This window comes from Carassius gibelio, chromosome A20, assembly GCF_023724105.1.
Source record: "Carassius gibelio isolate Cgi1373 ecotype wild population from Czech Republic chromosome A20, carGib1.2-hapl.c, whole genome shotgun sequence".
Lineage (NCBI taxonomy): Eukaryota > Metazoa > Chordata > Actinopteri > Cypriniformes > Cyprinidae > Carassius > Carassius gibelio.
In genome coordinates this window covers 12,362,167-12,381,413 of record NC_068390.1, presented here as the reverse complement: position 1 = coordinate 12,381,413, position 19,247 = coordinate 12,362,167, and the positions used below count along the sequence as shown (strand labels likewise).

The following is a 19,247-nucleotide window of genomic DNA, read 5'->3' as shown; positions in this document are numbered from 1 at the left end:
GTCTTTGTAAGCGCGATACAACTCGGCTATCAGCAGTTCCTGACACACACACACACACACTCACTTGGGAAATTCCTATCAGGGTGTGATATGTCGACTCTCAGTGTGAATTTTAAAGTAAGTGTTATCACTTTTATTGTAATTGTCACAGGTTTGTGTGCGTGTGTTTGTGTCCCAAAGTTCGCAAATAGACCTCAAGAGACACAAAGCTACAGCTTGCGACCGTCTGTTCGTATTCCACGACTCACTCTTCCTCAGTAATCCATGAATAAGTCAACGATATGGAAATGTAAAAATATGTAGCTTGTTAGAAGTTGAGTAACACTTTTAGACAAGAAAAAGAATAACTCCGAGGCTCCTTGGGACAAAAATATTTTGCTTCGTGACGCACAACCAAAAAATATTCCACCGAAACAGCAAAAAAAGCAGTTTTGGTTTCAGTCTAAATAGAATTTGAGGGTTGAAATCAGCGTGTCTCTGATGGCATGTTTTGACACACCGTGGATAATCTTCAACAGGTAAACATGTCAGCACTGTGGACGCATTTCAGTGTGACCACAAATGATGCTACAAGTGTAAAATAGTTTATTGGAGTAAAAGAAAATACTTTAAAGTCTTCCTACTAAAACTTTTAACTTTATTTCAATGTATTACTTGTTATTTCTTTGTGATTATTTGGGAAATTTACTATAAGTTTCAGAGTAAAAATTGTTTCCCCACCACCATTTTTTTTTTTTTAATGTAATATTTGTTGGGCTGAAATACCAGGAGACGGCTTTATTCAAAACAACTTAACTATTTATTTTTTGTTGCATCTCTAATTTAGCTATAACATTTCGACTGAATCACAAGCCATGGGCCTTTATCTACTGGAAATGTAAAACATATAGTTATGTTCTTTTAACGGAGTTGTAATTAGACGCGACGCACAGATGTCATAAGGCCTCCAAAGTTTACAAGCGCAGCACAAACATGGCCCCTGCCCGATTGACAGAATGTATTGCGATGGCTGACAGGGATCTGTGCCATCGATTGACTGTATGGATACGGGCCGGTCTAATCAATGCTATTGATCACAACAAGGGGTTTCAAGCACGGTGGGGGAGGGCGATTCAGCCCCTCTAATATTTCACACTGTGACCCTTCAAAACATAGACCACCAAAACACAGAGCTCTTCTCCTCCTCCTGCTTCTTTCTTTCTCTCACACACATATCCCCCTTTATAAACACCCCCTGCTAAAGCAACCCTAACACTTAACCCCCTCCCCCCATCTCGTTCTTTCACATAGAGCACACCCTTCCCCCATCCTCCCTTCTCTTTCTCTTTCTCTTTCTGTTTCTCTTCCCAACAGAATCAGGATTGAAACCGAAGGCTGGCGAGGGAGCGCTTTGCCGCACCAGTTCACTTGGCGTTCATTAGGAGAATAAATGCAAACATCTCTGTTTACCTTTGAGCAGAACTTGTCCCTCGGTGATGACGTCGGCGGTCATGACGTTGTACTCGTTCTCGGTGAAACCCGGCTGACATGGCATCGCTCCCGTGCCCTGGACTGCCACCTGCCAAGAACACAAAAGCACCAGACGAATAAATCCCCCGATTAATGGTGATTAATAAACAGCACGGGCCAACCTACACCACAGCATGAGCCAAATATCCAGAATCCCGAGAGGAATCGATGGACATAACGATCACGCTCTTTCACCATAAACAGAGGAAATGAGGCAGAACTCTGCTCAAGAAAAGCACCGTGATGAGACTTTCCAGAGCCGCCGAGTCCATTGATCACGCTCCAAATGAACTCTTTGAATTACCAATGCTATTGTATTTTTCACCGATTACGCGCTAATTTGCAGCAGATCAGCGAAATTAAATAAGGCTCATTGCATGACGATTTACTGCATTGCTCTATTTCTCCTCATTCAAGGATAGCAGGGGATATCTCTTTCACCTCCTCCCCCTCCGGCACTTGGCCATCTGTTATTTTGAGGTAGGTGTAATTAGACTGATGAGGTCAGGAGGGCGAGGCGTTAGAAAAGCAGAGATGACCAGGCTACACACACTCTACCTTGAACGGCATGGTCTGGTGGAGCACTTATCACATAAAAACACAAACACACACTCACACAGCTGGCGAAAGCACTCCGGCGACAAGTCATAAACCCCTCCTTTAGGGTTTACGTTTAAAACAGGCATGCACACCTATCAGTTAACGCTCAGGACAAAGCCTTATTCATTCTTGAATCTTGACTTGTCTAATTAGAAAAAGAAACAAGCAGCTTTGAATCATTCAGTCTTAATAGCATGAACAGCATCTGATATGACACCCAAAATCGGGGTCTCAGTGATGCCAAATAGGTGAATTTGGTTTTTAAAAGAGGCTTGAGAAGATCAAAGATGACGTCCAGTGTGAAACAGCCTCTTTGTGTTGGAATAAGATCAGAGGCTTGAAGAAGACGGCTGGCTGTGTTTGTTAATGGCCCCATGGTCAATTTATCAAACATGTTAATTTACTTGTTAGCTCAGTGGATGCTGACTTAATGTCCTACACACAACGACCCATCCAACATTTGCATTTGTGCTAACAAATGTCATAATCAACCATGAGCTGATCAGGTTTTTGATGTCGTCATCCTCAGCTGCCTTGCTGATGATATATCTGCAGAACGCCTATATAAATCTGGCACTACAGGGGTGTGTTTGAAAATTTGACTTTAAACTGTCCTGTCAGCAATTGCTTAGCAATATGCTGCCTCTGCACATCCACACAGAGCGAATGATTCTAGATGGAGCTGCACCAGCGGCCCTGCTGACATGAAGATTCAGAGGCAGCAGATGCTATTAAACCAATGGTGATCATATAAAGACACTTTCACTATGGCTTTATAATGCCTGGGATAAATGACAATGAGATTTGAGTTCAGAAGTTACAATTAAACCTATTTAAAAATGTGCAGTGATTATTCTTTGTGAACAGGTCACTTCAAAGAATCTTAAAAAATAATAACTTTTTTTTTTTACTTGGCTTTTGACATCACGGTGTTGGTTATTACATGCTCTAAACTTTATATTAATTATGTTTTTACTAATACGTCTGTTAATTACACGTGTTTCAGTTCAGTTTGTTGCGGTGATGATGTAGTTTATCTCTTGGATGACAACGTTTCTCTTTAAAACAACGCTATTTTTTTAAGCAACTGCGAATTGTATCTTATGTGAATTGTTCTTAAATCTAGTGTTGAACATATTTCCAGTGCGTTTAATTTTTGACAGGCTCGTTACGAATCGGAAGATTCTCGGTTCAATGAATCAGTGAGTTGTTGGCTCGAGAACAGCGCGGACCAATTCGCTCAAAGAACCGGTTCAAATGATTCGACTCAACATAATGACTCGTTTAACAATTTGACATCGCTATCAAACAGCAGCGGGTTTTTAAACATGTGGAACCGTTAAATCAAACACAAACAGTTGTAAAATACGACATTAATGTTACACTTTAAAAACATGCCGCAATAAGACATTTACGAAGCCAGGACTTCCAACTTCTGCCTACTGCAGACCACAAAAACAATAAAAATCTTGAAACCCGAGCCAAATGGCCGATGGCCAAATGTTAACTTTATTGACATGCAGATTTCACACGTTTGCTTCCATCATAACATTACAATTTGCTCACAATTCCTTATCTGGGGTTGATGGAAACATAACATGACTGCTCCCTGCGTTCAAAATGCATAAGATTCAAATCTTATTTCTACTGTACTCTGCATTTTCAGATTTCAGAGGGAGACCTGACAGCACGATTCATTTCTCCGATCGCTGATTCGGGTCAGAGCGATTTGTCATATTTGGGTTACGCAGAGAGCCGTTATTCACCGTGAGATTTCGCATTTGCACATCTAAAAGAGACAGAGTCAGCGGAAGAGGACACCTCAATGGGCTGTTCATTAACTGATTATCGTTACATTTATCTCATCAGTCGGAAAGGGACCATTGTGACCTAATCACTTCCCCGAAGGCAACTTTTTTATCTCGTGCCAAAAGAAGCGAGAGCGCGTTTGAAACCCCGCATTCATCTGCGACTGGCTCCGGTTCAGCACGGGACGGTTTAAACGGGGCTGCCAGTACAATCTAACGGCTACACAATACAAAACCATCGCACACTGAGTCCAAACCTACTGTGAATACTTCTGAAGCAAGAATAATAAAAATAAAGACTCTGTAGAATTGCACAGGAAGCAAATTAGATGCGACATGAAGTCTTTAACCCATTCGAGACAAACCGAAGATCTCATAATGCTGAATTTGATCTAGACACTATCGCCCTATTTAAATATACTAACGTTACCACTTACCAAAATCGTTTATTTGTATTGTGACCAATAAACGCACACCAATAATTCCTCCGCAGTTTACAAAATCCGCAGAATATAAATAACAGCAAATACGCCAAAGCCCAAACATAAAGCAGCGTCGCTACAACGCGCAGCTCGTGCCCGCGCGCACATCGCTTTTCGGACCCTCAATGTTACCTGCAGAGCGGCGAGAAGCCCCAGCATCACGCCTCCCGAATGGTACATCGTTTAAATTCCGTCCTTTGTGAAGACACCGATAGAGCTGGCCGTTTACCGCTGTGTTATAATGTTCCGTGGTGTAGCGGCGGCATGTAGCAACAGAATCTCCCCTCCTTCTCTCTCTGGCACTGATCCGTGCTGCTCTCGCTCTGGTACTGAGGCTCCGCTCGCTCGCGCACTTCAACGGCAGAGCAGCGGTTTCAGCAGCGCCCTCTAGCCGCGCTCAGTAGTTCTGCGCCGGAGAGGGGGCTCCTTTCCTTATGTCACCCCTTCCAGACTCCGGAAGTCTCTCTCCAAGTAGGGCAGCGAAGAAGACAAGACCCCGCCTTCTTCGCTACAACAAAAGAAAGAGCTTCTTTCTTTAACCCCACCCAACCCCTTAATAACCACTAATGTCTCATGCTGGTGGGCTACATCTCGTGTTAGTAGACCTCATGCAAGGGATGATGCAGAGTAAATCTAAAAGGTGATATTGACCCTCAAGAAGTTCATCTACTAAAAAAGAAATGGATATAAGCACCTGAAATTGGAATTATTTTATTATGTGAGGAGAGATTGAGAAGTGTTAAAACAAATTCATGTCAGATGAGCTGGGAGTTTATTTTGCCTTAATGACTGTAGGGATATTTTAGGATGCATAGACATGAAACAGCATTTGTAGTAGCATATACAATTAAAGATCTGTGATTTTTTTTTTCCAGCAATGCCACACACTCTTAAAAATAAAGGTTCAAAAAGAGGTTTTCACAGTGATGCCATAAAAAAACCTTTCTTTTTTGGTTCCACAAAGAACCTTTCAGTGAACAGTGTGAATAGCATTTTTTTTAATAATTATATTAATAATTAATAATTAATTATATTATAATAACCTAAGTCTCTTTAAGATAATAACCCAAGTCTCTATGATAAAGCCATCAATGCCAATAAACCAACTTTGTTTTAAAGAGAGTAGAAGTAAAATTTTTGGGTTCCACACTCTGCATAAATAAAGGCAAGAAAAAAAAAAAATCACACACACACACACACACACACACACATATATATATATATAACCTAAGTCTCTATGATAAAGCCATCAATGCCAATAAACTTCTAAAGAGTAGAAGAACAATTTTTTTGGGGTTCCACAAAAAAAAAAAAAAAAAAAAAGAGAAAATAAATAAAATAATAATGGGTTCTTAAAAGTGTGAAGAACTAGATCTAAAATAAAATAAAATAAAATACAATGAATACAATAACCCACTATAAGAACTTTTTGTACAAAGGAAATCATAGATGCCAAAAATATCCTTTATTTTAAGAGAATCATCAACACCAAGAACCTTCATTCATACATTAGTTTTCAAGATCAGAGTCAGAATCAAGTATTCCAGCAATCTCTGTAATAAATTCAGATAAAGTAATTCAATATAGGTCAATATTGTTTTAGTTATACCATAATCTCATGAGTATCAGATGGGGGAAATTATGCTTGTTTTATGCTGTGAATCTTAAACAGTGAATTGACAATGTAAATGGATTATATGACAGTGCTGAAACTTGATTAGATAATTTGCTCAGGTGATGTCTTATTCCACTGCTGTCTTGTGGTCATGACTGTGTCTCTAGTCGTGACAGGCAGGGACGGGGACAGGGAAACAGCAGCGAATGTCTACGGAGCAGATGTCCTGCGCGCTCTGAGAGAGTCTCCGGTCATCAGCGTGCACCACCATCTGCTCATCATTACCGGCCCGGGCCGAAACACACAAAACACACCAACTGTGGAGTCTGAGTGACATCAGAGAGGTTGGCCTTGACAGAGAGCAAGAGAGATAAGCGATAAAGAAGGAAAAACAAAGGGGAACCTGTAGTCCTTCCATAAATTTTAATTGCACCATTTGCTCATTCAAAACACCCAATTGATTTCTTCTGTGGAACAGGGTGAATTTTTTAAAGAAAAATCGCAAAATTTCAGTCAGGTCCTCACACAAAGCTAGGACCTTTATAATACTTAAAAAAAAAAAAAAATTGGTTATTTTAGACATTATTATTTATTTTTATTATGAAAAAATGAGGATATTCATCTAAACAAATTGCCTTTTGGATTCTACTGAAGAAAGAAATACAGGTTTAGAATGTCACGAGGATGAGTAAATGATGACAGAATAAAAAAAAAAAAAAAAGGTATTCCCAAAGCCTATCTTTATACATTGGTGTTACCTGGGAATTTCATCACATTCGTATGTTTGATTGGTATTGTCTTTAGCACTGTTATTTTTTCTCTGAATTTATAATTGACCGGTATACTAACAGAACTGGACGAGTGATATCTTGTGTTATCTAAAGGCTTAAGGGAGGTTTTAAAGTTACCTGGACAGCAAACCAAAAATTAGCTGTAATATCATCTTCCTTCCATCTCATTAAGGAAACTGAAACTGCTTCGTGAACCCTTATTACGTTCTATCAGCTCATTGCCTGATGCAAATTTATTCTGAAAAGTTAATAAAGAAGTGCTACCTTGCAGGATTAGGCACAATTCGTCCATATAATGAGTGTGAATTTGAATTCAATTGGTTTCATTCCACAGGATGTCGAATTGTAATTTAAATGGGAGTAACAAGAAGAAGATTATTCGTTGTTGTTATTTGAAGGAATTCAATACAGTCACAAAACAAATGGATACATAATTTTTAATTGTTATTTAACCCCTTAACCTGTTAACTGTCACTCACGTTTTTGAAGATAGACATGAATATGCATGATACAAACCTAAATTTTTATAATTCATGACTGAAAACATTTTGTAACATGACATTGATGTACCATTTACATGGTAATGCAATGTCTGATTTTAAAATGGGTTTTAAAGGATTAATTTTGAGATTTTAAGTTTTCAGTTGATATATAATTTCTGATGATTTCTAAAATGTGATAGAGAAAAAGGCAATTATTTTTTTTTTTTAAACAAAGGTCAAAACTCCTGTTATAATGTAGATTTCTGAGGGTGCACTCTTGTCATAAATTAATCTATTACCTTTCCTACATATTTTTTATAAAAAAAACATTGGTAAAATATATATTTGGGAGTCTTAGACCTTTCAAATATATAGTTATACGATATATAGTTATTTATGATATATAGTTTGTCAAGATTACATTAGATTTGATTGTAATATAGTGAAGTAAACGTAGGCGTCCCGTTTCCAGGATGTGGTGACAGTAAAGGGCATAAGATACTATTGTACGTGATTTTTTAATATAAAAATGAGCTTTCTATAATTTCTGTTTTTATTTTAATTTTAGTTATTTTGAGTCATTTTGTTGTGTTTTCATTATTTTAAAACATTTCTAAATGCCTTTATTTTTATTTCAGTTATAGATTTTTTTGTACATGAAGATAAACTAAATAAAATGCTATGTATATATATATATATATATATATATATATATTAAGTTTGTTTAATGTTAAGTTTATGTTAAGTTTGTTTATAGTATTAATTTTAGTTAAATATAATATCCTTGATTTAATTTAAATTAAAAACAGCAATTCTGCACCCTGTCAGGAAGTGCACTATTCAACAGACAATGTTATAGTAATAGCAATTCATTGAAACTGATTGGCCCATTACGTACAGTACAACTAATAACAGCGACTACTTAATAGTCACACGTATTTAGCTGCGTAATGAATAATTTGGGAACATATGACCATACTGTATGTAGACGCAGTCCAGTACTACTGCAATGCTAAAAGCATTGTGGTCATGGAAAAAGCATTAGCATTATAGCTAACTAGCCATCACTCCTCATGGGAGGCTGGCCCTCACTTGAGCTTCAGACTCCCTACAGACTCCAGAAATAATTAGTTTTCCTCCAGACTACATTTTCCATGCTCTGAACATATTTCAACCAGACTATGTTTTTCATGCCCTGGCGTCCCTTTGAGTCCTGAGTTATGCTGAATTGCAGCATCTGCTATATGTATAAAGTGAAAATGTGCAAATATTACACTGTCCCATACGGATACATGGAGATTTATTATCTAGTCTTCCCATGAGTTAGAAATAATTACAATCCATGCATTAATGATGCAGGAGACATGCTGGAAACTGTAGCTCATTATTAATTTACTTCATGGTGATTGGCTTTTGAATGGGGACACAGAGTCTCATTGTTCCGCTGAGAGATGGATATGGATGTATTAGAGTAATTTAACAGTTATTAGGGCCAAAGGTTGAGCTGAGAGTGTTTTTGTATGCAACATAAGAGCGTATGAGATCCTTTTCACTAGTTTAATGTCTCATAGAAGACAGTCTTAAAGGGTTACTCCACCCCAAAATGAAAATTTTGTCATTAATCACTTAACTCCATGTCGTTCCAAACCCGTTCGTCTTCAGAACACAATTTAAGATGTTTTGGATGAAAACCTGGAGACTTGAGTCCTGTAGGGTGACAAGTAAATAACAGTGTCAAGGTCCATAAAAGGTCTCAAAAGTCATTGTCAGAATACTATATCTGCCATCAGACGTGCAATCCAGGTTATAAGAAGCGACAGGAACACTTTTTTTAAGCAAAGAAAACCAAAATAATGACTTTATTCAATAATTCCTTTGTCAACTGTCTCCTTTGTGTCACTCCATATCACCATGCTGCGTGTACTCTTCTGTGTCATCTGTGTCACTGTTTCTACATGTATGTAGCTTTGATTTGAAATATTACAATGCATCCTCATAATACAGTTGACAAAGGAATTATTGAATAAAGTCATTCTTCCAGTTTTCAGTCATCATTTTCTGTCATCATTTACCATTCCAAACAGTGGTGAATGCAGTACTATGAGCACTCCAGCTGACCTGAGGAAGGTTTTTTTGTGTGAATATTTCAACAGCTATTACATTTTGTCAACGCAACATTTGATGCCATTTATTTGTGAATGAATCATTCTTTTGACTTGGATGTTTTTTGGTAAACAGTTTTACAAAAGGGTAAATCGATTCACATTTGTTCGGATCACTCTCTCTCTCTCTGACACATCTGATGCGGTTCATCAGTTCCTTAAACAGTATTGGGACACACTTAGAAACAGAGAGAATAAACAGTGTTGGATGAAGTGGATATTTACCTCTAAACAACTGAAAGAAATACAACTAAAACTTGTGTGAAATTGTGATTGTCATGTGAATAAGCACATAAGTTTGTTTCTTCATCCGAACAGATTTGGAGAAATGTATTATAATGTCACTTGCTCACCAATGGTTCCTGAGCAGTGAATGGGTGCCATCAGAATGAGTCCATACAGCAGCATCTCAATAATCAACACAACTTCAGTCCATCAGTTAACATCTTGTGTAATGGAAAGCTGCATGTTTGTGATAAACAAGTTCAAGACATTTTATCTTCAGTCTATAATCCAAAATCATGCTTCCTCCAGTGAAAAAAATTATCCCGTTATCCTCTCACATCAAAATTCACTGACATAAGTTTATAGAAGGTTTGGAGTGTTTTCACTTATTAACGATTGAGACAAGATGACATTTTCACTGGAGAAAGCAACATTATGGATAGAGGACTCATATTTTAGCAACACAAAACTATTCTCTTCAAAAGACAATTGATGGAAGGGAGTGGTGTGGATTACTTGTGGATTATTGAGATGTGTTTATCAGCTCTCATTCTGACGGCACCCATTCACTGGATCAACTGGTGAACAAGTGATGCAATGTTAAATTTCTCCAATTCTGTTCCGATGAAGACCAAAACTTATCTTGGATGGCTTGAGGAGATATTTTGAAGAATGTTTGTGTCCCACAGTGAAAGTCACTGGGGTCCAAAACAAAATGAAGACATGGATGTGCATAAATGATTACAGATTTTTCTTTTCTTTTTATCTATCCATTTAATACTAAATGTGATTAAGGCTACATATGGTAAATGACTTCAGTTTCGTTCCCTTTTTCTCTTTTTCTGTAGTGATTGTTCCCAGAGGGAGGTAAGTTATGAGTTAGCTCTGATCTCCTACTTATCTCATTAGCATGCCACTGTGTGTTTTCTAGTGAGTTTGAGATCCTCTACATGTTGAGTATGTGTATGTGTGTGTGTGAGTGTGTGTGTGTGTGAGCGCATTGAGCTAAATGGGGTCAGATTCTTGTACACTTCACTACAGTGTGTCTAATAGTCTACATTCTAAATCCAGTTCTTTCCTTTTTTTCACCAAAGCATGTTTTTCTTTTCATGGTGTCCTCCAGCTTACTTTTCTTACTCCAGAGTTTCTTTCACCTTAGGCCTCGAAGCACTAAAAAAACTAGAAAAGACAATCCAGTTCGAAAGGCTTCTTAACAATCTCCTAAAAGTCAGTCTAAGAAAGTATCAAACTATATTGACTGTAAAAAACAACGATGGCACTGCATGAACAGTTCTGATCAAAATGTCAAGTGTCTGTCACAGAGGTTTATATGTATGAGTGAGCTGCAGAAATGCACATGTATTCAATGCACTGCTCTTCATAACCACGCTCATATGACAAGCTCACCTTCACCTGCCTCTCTTTGCGTCTTTGTAATATTAAACGAGAAGGAGATTTGCTTTAGCATCTGACAAAATGTGTGCAATATTTGCCTGTCATATTCATTAGCAGATGATACATATCAAATACTAGGCACGAGTCGACTGATTGTTAACAACACACACACCAATTGATAAATGATAGTATCAGAACAACTTCTCCATCCACTTGTCTACCCTGGACATAGAAACGCTGAAAAGCACAAGCAGTCAGACAGTGTTCAGTCACAGTCACATCACTCATTCAAACAGAGGTCTTGCCAGAGGTCATGACAGCGAAAAGAAGCATCATCTAGAGTTCTATCACTCTACAGAATAATGACAAAGCTAAATGTCATCAGGCTGTGAGGCATAGACTTGTAGTCTTTACAATGGCATGCCCTGAATAAAGCTCCTAGATCATGCTATTTTCACCATGCAAATTTCAAAAGTGTTTTATTGAATTTTTGTTTCCTGCATTTATTATTATTGTTTTTTTTCTTTTTTTTTTTTTCTCGAAAGGACATTTAAGTGTAAACCGTAAATTTAAACTGTACAATCCATTGAACGCACTGTACTTCTGTCCTTCTTATCCCTGTTTCATGCCTGTCAGAAATTAACTGTGGCGCTACACTGACCAAGGTCTATTGATAAAAGCAATAGCAGTTTGACGGTACCTGAATATGCTGACACATAGCATTAAAACAACATTTTAATCTCTAAAGCAAACTCAGAAACCCTATACAGTAAAAAATGTTTCTTGTTGTGCTTGTTTTTTTTCTTTTCTTTTTTCTTTTGGCTTAATTATGATCTATTTAAAATGTAAAAAAAAAATACAGTTTTCAGCATTTCAGGTTAAAATTATACAGCAAATTTTGTATTTGAAAATCATTCTAGTGAATCTGAAAAGCACTTTTTGAATTTTCATTTTCAATTTTATTTAAATGTCTGGGACACTGATGCACGTTATGCATCATGTTACAAAATCGTTTACATAGATGACAACCATTCACAGAGGATGAATTGATGAGCAAATTATGAAATGCTAAATTTGAATTTTTGGGTAAACTATTTCTTTAAGCCTACTATATACTGGCCATAATTCTTCTTATTCCTTTCTGTTGCCTCGCTAATGATGGTACCCATTTGTTCTGCATCTCTCACTTGATGAGCCTAATTACCAAAGGAGTTCAGCTGTCTGTATTGAGGTGACTTGTTCTTGGAGGTTGGTGAGCTCTCATACACATAAGTGTGTGTAGACTAGCACACTCCTGCTCACACAAGGTTTTGGTAGATGTAATGGGGTTCTGAGCAGATAATTACACCGGAGCAGTAAAGAACAAGAAAAGAGCTGTGAAGAAAAGGAACAGATCCCCTGTTTTTCTCCTCTTCACTTTACACACTCCTTTCTTCAGCCTAATTATCAGTGTAGCTTTGAGGTTAGGTGAAGGATTCTCACATCTCCCTCTTCTGAGCTCTTCATTCTGTCAGCCTCTCTGTGAGACGTGGAACAGCTCTAAAGACGGAGAAAATACATCTATGAAAAGTCTCAAAACCTGTATGTGAGTTTATTTAAGGCTGATATCTGAGGCTCATTGTTCACGTGAACGGTTTCTCTGTGATTTGAGAGCTTTAGAGATGAGCTCAGGAGGCTTCAGTGTGCTAAGCAATGAAACTGCACAGATATACACAAACACGGTTCTTATTGCTGGAGGCTACGAGGAGTTGCCTTGGGGATAAAGATCATTTAACCACCAACCTAAAGGAAGAAGATCATATATACTGTATATAAGAGGGACACATATTATTATTATACTGATGCACTGCTGAACCTTATTCTTTCTTCTTCTTTATGCAAATTTGCATAAATTAAAAAATCTCAGGGTGATATATATGAGGGTAATTCTTGATATCATAATGAAGAAAAAGTCGCTAAAAAGAAAGAAAAAATACCCCAAACATTTGACCATCCAATGTAAAGTAATTTAATTAAAAGTATATAATTATTTGTGACCAAAATGCATTAAATAGGAAAGAGTAGTAAACAGTGTGAAATGTGATGTGGTATGACTGACCAAAAACTAAATATAAAAATAATAAATATATTTAATAACAAATGTATACACTCACATGTATCACATGATCAAAGTGAAATACAAGAAAAAGTGCTTACTTTTTAGAATCATTTCTAAAAATGTCAAATAAATAAATATAAAACTGCTTCACAGCTTATTAATATTTGGGGGAAAAAATATTATAATAATAATGTCTGTGTACTAATTCAAAGTCATTTGATGTGACCAACATTCAGAAAAAAATAAATGAACAGGAAATAGCAGTTAAGGTTGTAAAATGTGGAATGACTGCTCAGTGACATTTATATTAAATATATTTATTATTATATAATATATAATATAGGTTGGTTATTCATGTATCACAAAGAGAAACATGCTTTTTGCTTGATGGTGGCACTTCATGACATTTTGAGGGTCATATATATTATGACAAATATTATACTCAGATGCTGCTTAACCAGTTTTATAAAAAATATTGTGCATGTTGATTTTGTAACAATACCACCACTTTCTTTGGTTTATGTTCTTCTTATACTTCTTTACACTTGACATTTTTCTGAAAATATTTGCAGTTTAGCTCCTTGCATAGACACCCAATAAACCTGACCAAAATGCTGTCGTTATCAGCATTATCAGACTTCCTGGTTGTTATCAGCCTTTTCAGACATCCTGATAAGACCTCTGACCACTGACCTCGGTCACTGGCTAACAGTACGTGCTCACTGGTGCAGAGCTGAGCAGGCATTTTCAGTTCATTCTCTATGGGCGCTGAGTGACAGGCTCATGTGGGGTATTGTGGGATTGACAGCACTGAGCTTTAAAAAGTTGAGAAAACGCTCAAGTTTATGCAAATGAGAGGCAAAAAAACACCAGGCAGCATGAGAAGACAGTGATGTCTGTCATAAGCATTTCAAAATCTGCACATAGTGCTGGAGGTTCGGGAGGATTCAGTGCTTAAATCTCATTGTTACATACTCATATATACTTAATACAGATTTCACAAGCAACTTGTGAATTCATTGTGGTTAGACTGTAGCTGGATTAACAAAACTGTGTTATGTGTGGGAGAATGATAAGATACTAATTTTTTTTTTAAATATTTTATTTTCTTAAATAAAAGAAAACGGTATTCAGGCTGTAAAATGTAATTTGTTTTGACTGTTTAAGAACATATATATTTAATATATTTATTAATGTAAATAAATTAAACTAATATTTTTTAATTTGTGTAGATGTGTATCACATTATTCAAAGGTAAATATAATGAAAAAATAATAGGTTATTTTTACTTTTTACTTGATGGTGATACCACATGACATTTCTGTGTCAATATATTTAAATATTTCTTGAAAATGGTATTTCTTTTTTCTTTTTCTCGAAACCATGAAACCGACATGAAAACTAAAGATTTTCCATGTTTAACCAAATGTTATTTATTTATTCATTTATTTGTTTAATACTTAGATTTTCATTATGAACACACTTACAGTCATTGACCCGTGTAAACTTTGGGCATTTGCATCTGAAGTTCATTAGTCTGACTGTACATCCAGCCTGATCTCATGGCAATTCATACATATTTTACGAGGTGGCTATTCATTTGAATTTGTATGACTACATTCGTACAAATTTATACAATTTGTGCTAAATCGTACGTATTTTCCGAGTTGCAAAATTTGTGCCCCGCCCCTAAAACTACCCGTCACTGGAGTCTAGACAAATCATACAAAATTGTACGAGTGAAGTTGTTCGAATTTGTACGAATTAGCCACCTCGTAAAATAAGTAAGAAATGGTCATAAGAAGAGCGTTGGAACCTCCACTTTTTACCGGACATTTTCTACCCGGGATTTCTAAATTGCCTAAAATTATTAGGTTTTGGCTGTGTTTGTTTTTTATACATTACCTTCAACAAGTCTGAAAACCATGGAGAAAAAGCCAAAACCTCGACATTTTAGGCCATTTAGAAATCCTAACCAGGACATGTATGGGAAAAAATGTTCTAAACTGTATGCATGCATATGATTATATTAACCATGTGTTGATAAGTGTTTTTGGGTTGTACTGAGTGGGTTTATTTTCACAGCAGTAGACGCAGTGGCCAAGATTGACACAAAAACTTTCTATAACACTAAGTAATAAAGAAATAAATGAATAAATACTCTTCAGATGAAGTTGAAAAAGTTTTTGTACTTTGCAAAATTTATTTGGCTCTCTCGCTTCTTCGTGATGTTCAGGGTCTCTCCACCTCTCTCTCTAACTCGGTCTGCCTCTCCAACATGCTTGTTAAATAATGTACTTTGATGTTTTTTAAATACATATCAGACGTGTGGGTTGCTAACCAACAGAGGCCTTTAGGGAGCGCAGGAAAAGAGGTACAGGAACGAGTGATAGTTCACCACTTGAATTCAGTCCAGACTATAGAGATAGAGAGATAAAAAGAATAAAAAATCTCTGGCTCCTGTACCTATTTCTACTATTGTATATTAAGCTGTGCGCTGAGGGAAAACTATTTACAGCCTCCTCTGCCTCCGTTATTGTTAAATAGACTGCTGAGAGATGTTCTGTGCTCTTTCTACATTCTAAAAGATTTTCAACTTGCTTTAAAGTTAATTTGAAATGGTTAGTGGTCTTCTCATATATAGAAATGTTTGGGCTTCCTTCCTTTCTATTTAAGAGTCTATTTTCTAGAACCAGTTTAATAAGATATCTACTTGGAAAGTAATGCAAAATTCACCCATATGGAAAATTAAGGTCAGGGTAAGTATATATATTCTATATTCACTTTGATATTAATAAGTTCCACTTGCCCATAAAATATCAACAGTATTTCATGATGTCAGTGTCCACTGCATACTCCAAAGGGTTTCAGTTTGTGTTGACTGGTTCGTGACCCATTTCACACAGCTGTCAGATCCCCAGGATGCTGTCCAAAAATATTATCCTCTAAGATATGATGTATATATAGCTGCCATTTCTGATCAACTTAGAACTAACAGCTAAATGAAACCATGTCACTGTTACAAGTCAGGGGCTATGTTCCAAACCCTAGTTAGCAGTTTTTTTTAAGGCAACAATTTTTATTCTTTTGGCTATTCTTAAGCAGCAGTGTGAAGAAGGCAATCCCAGAATGATCAGAAAGATTCATCAAAATTAGCAGACAGAGAAGAAGTGGCAACTATGAAGTCAAAAAACTATACTAAATTAATTTAATATACGTAAAAAATAGTTAAACTTAGTGTTTTTGTGAAACAAAGCCTTCCAAAGCACTGAAGCTTTCCTCTTGTATTGTAAAAACTTTGCTGTCAAATATTTATCTATTAACGATGTAATTGATATTTTATTTATTAGAATAAAACTATTTTTGAATTTTTTTTTTTTTGAATCATAAGTAATTCAAGTTTGGTATTGGTCTCAGACACAGAGATTTACTTTAAATTTCACCAGGCTAATTACTCCCTAAAAACTCTCACAGATCATGTTTTCATGCCATTTTAAATGGTTGTAAAAGTGGTTATATCTAAGTGTGTAAGTTGTTTACTTACTTTTTAAATCAGTCTTCCAATAAACGCCATTATATTGTTCATTCAGATTGATTCACGACCACACACAAACACAAGAGGCAGGATTTAATCGCATGAACCAATCACAGGCAGCCGAACATATCCAGTCACATCCAATCATATCACGTGATTTTCCTTAATTCATTCCCAATGATCCCCAGACAAATTTGGCATGTTTGAGAGGATCTGTTAAAACAATGTTTGTTTAGAAATACAGTGCTTTATACACTTTTTAACATTAAATTTGTAAAATTAGCAATGTATTTTTTTTTTTATCCATGACCTTGACTCCTTGGAGGAAACACCTATATGATATATAAAAGTTTGGACACACCTTCTCATTCAAAGAGTTTTCTTTATTTTCATGACTGTGAAAATTGTAGAGTCACACTGAAGGCATCAAGGGCTATTTGACCAAAAAGGAGAGTGATGAGGTGCTGCGCCAGATGACCTGGCCTCCACAGTCACCGGACCTGAACCCAATCCAGATGGTTTAGGGGTGAGCTGGACCGCAGACAGAAGGCAAAAGGGCCAACAAGTGCTAAGCATCTCTCGGGGAACTCCTTCAAGACTGTTGGAAGACCATTTCAGGTGACTACCTCTTGAAGCTCATCAAGAGAATGCTGAGAGTGTGCAAAGCAGTAATCAAAGCAAAAGGTGGCTACTTTGAAGAACCTAGAATATGACATATTTTCAGTTGTTTCACACTTTTTTGTTATGTATATAATTCCATATATAATTCCACTTGTGTTAATTCATAGTTTTGATGCCTTCAGTGTGAATCTACAATTTTCATAGTCATGAAAATAAAGAAAACTCTTTGAATGAGAAGGTGTGTCCAAACTTTTGGTCTGTACTGTACTTTATATATACTATATATATATATATACACTATATATATATATATATATATATATATATATATATATATATGCTACTTCTGTGTTGTGTTTTCGACTTCATTGTGTGACTTGTCGTTATGCCTGACTGAGGTACAAGTTTAAGCATTAGTCATTAGTTTACCAACATGCTGATGTTAACCTGGGGTGAATCTCAATCAGCTCCCTAGCACCCAAGCTCGTGAAACAGTATCGTGAACAGAAATTCAGTCACTGGCAAGTTACCTCCTGGTTCACTTCACATTGGGACAATGATTATTCGATTTCCAGTGACATGACTACGTGCAGCGTCACCGGACAGCATTATAGGATGTCACCATTGTAATTAATTAAAAACAGGCAGGCCCAATCTCTTTTAGATATTATTATTATTTTATTCTTATTTAAACACAGTTCTTTTACATGTTCTTACAACATTTCAGCTGAATATTAATTGTAAATGTTTATGTTGAAATATACAAAAACATTTATATGTCTTTTCAAATCTTCTATCAGGTGTCATTATAATTATCAAGTTAGGTCATGCGTTTTACGTTTTGCGGTTCAGAAATGTGATGCATTTTCCGGTAATGGAGGATAGTGAGCACCAATGCTCCCTAGTTTTTGCGATGTACTGTGAGATTTTTCAGGGAGCGAACATTCCAGTGCACTGGAAATATTTAGCAAATGAGACAGCCCTTAAAATGGCCAACTGCCTGATCAGTGCCTTGACTACTGAACTAGGGAGCTGATTGAGATGAACCACTCTACATCATTAGCTTACCAACATGCTAATGTCAAACTCCGTCATTAGCTTAGCAACATACTAATATCAAACTCTTCATCCTTAGCTTTGCAATTCATGCTGTCAAAATCTACATCAACTTAACAACATACTAATAACAAACTTCATGTTGCTTAGCAATATGCTAATGTAAAAGTCAACCTCAAATTCTGTGTCAATTCTAATGTTCAATTCTAAAGTCTAACTGTTTCATTAGCTTAACATCATGCCCCAAAAGCCTCTAAAACCAAGCAAAAGCCCAACATGACCAGGCAGGGGGACCCGCTAAGACCAGAAAAAGATAAGTTAGTCACGTATGAGGGTCTGTTTCAGTTACTATGCTGTTTTATAAGGCAGTTTTAAATGTATTCAAGATACAGCAAGGCAGTTCTCTAGGTTTTGGAACAGAGCAAACATTTATCAAGCCCATATTTCCTCACACACACACACTATCTTTTCCCCCTCACTTCTTGCTGCAGTACACTCTCTCATCATCATCTCTGTGCCGCATGCTCCTTTCACCTCTGACCCCTGTTGCCATGACGCCCAACTCAAAACCCCTGGTGTCACCTGCACTGTCATGTCCTGTTTTTGTGGACTTGCTTCCCTCTGATGACTCTATCTATGTGTGTGTGTGTGTGTGCGGATAATATTTCTGACCCAGACTGTATTTGTGTCATGAAAGTTGTCCTAATATTTGACTGCCAGCTGAAATATTGTGACCTGTCTAGCGAGCAACCGACTCCCAACCTGTCAATCACAATCGGCACAGCTCTTCACCATCCGTAACCCCCTCTAAAGCATCGATTCGCACAACTAAATGACCACACGTGGACATATAAATGTTACTTGCTTA

The 19,247-nt window shown here is 36.7% G+C and overlaps 1 protein-coding gene across 1 annotated transcript in view; it reads right to left on the bottom strand.

Moving 5' to 3' along the window:
• Positions 1–4,849, bottom strand: part of LOC127938492 (cadherin-2-like) — a 45,155-nt gene extending 40,306 nt beyond the window's left edge. Inside the window, exons 1-2 of the mRNA XM_052535142.1 lie at positions 4,532–4,849; positions 1,450–1,558 (exon numbers count right to left, since the gene is read on the bottom strand). Coding sequence (XP_052391102.1) covers positions 1,450–1,558; positions 4,532–4,579 — 157 coding nt within the window. The 5' untranslated portion in view covers positions 4,580–4,849. The remainder of the gene's footprint in view (positions 1–1,449; positions 1,559–4,531) is intronic.
• Between the last annotated feature and the right edge of the window lie 14,398 nt (positions 4,850–19,247).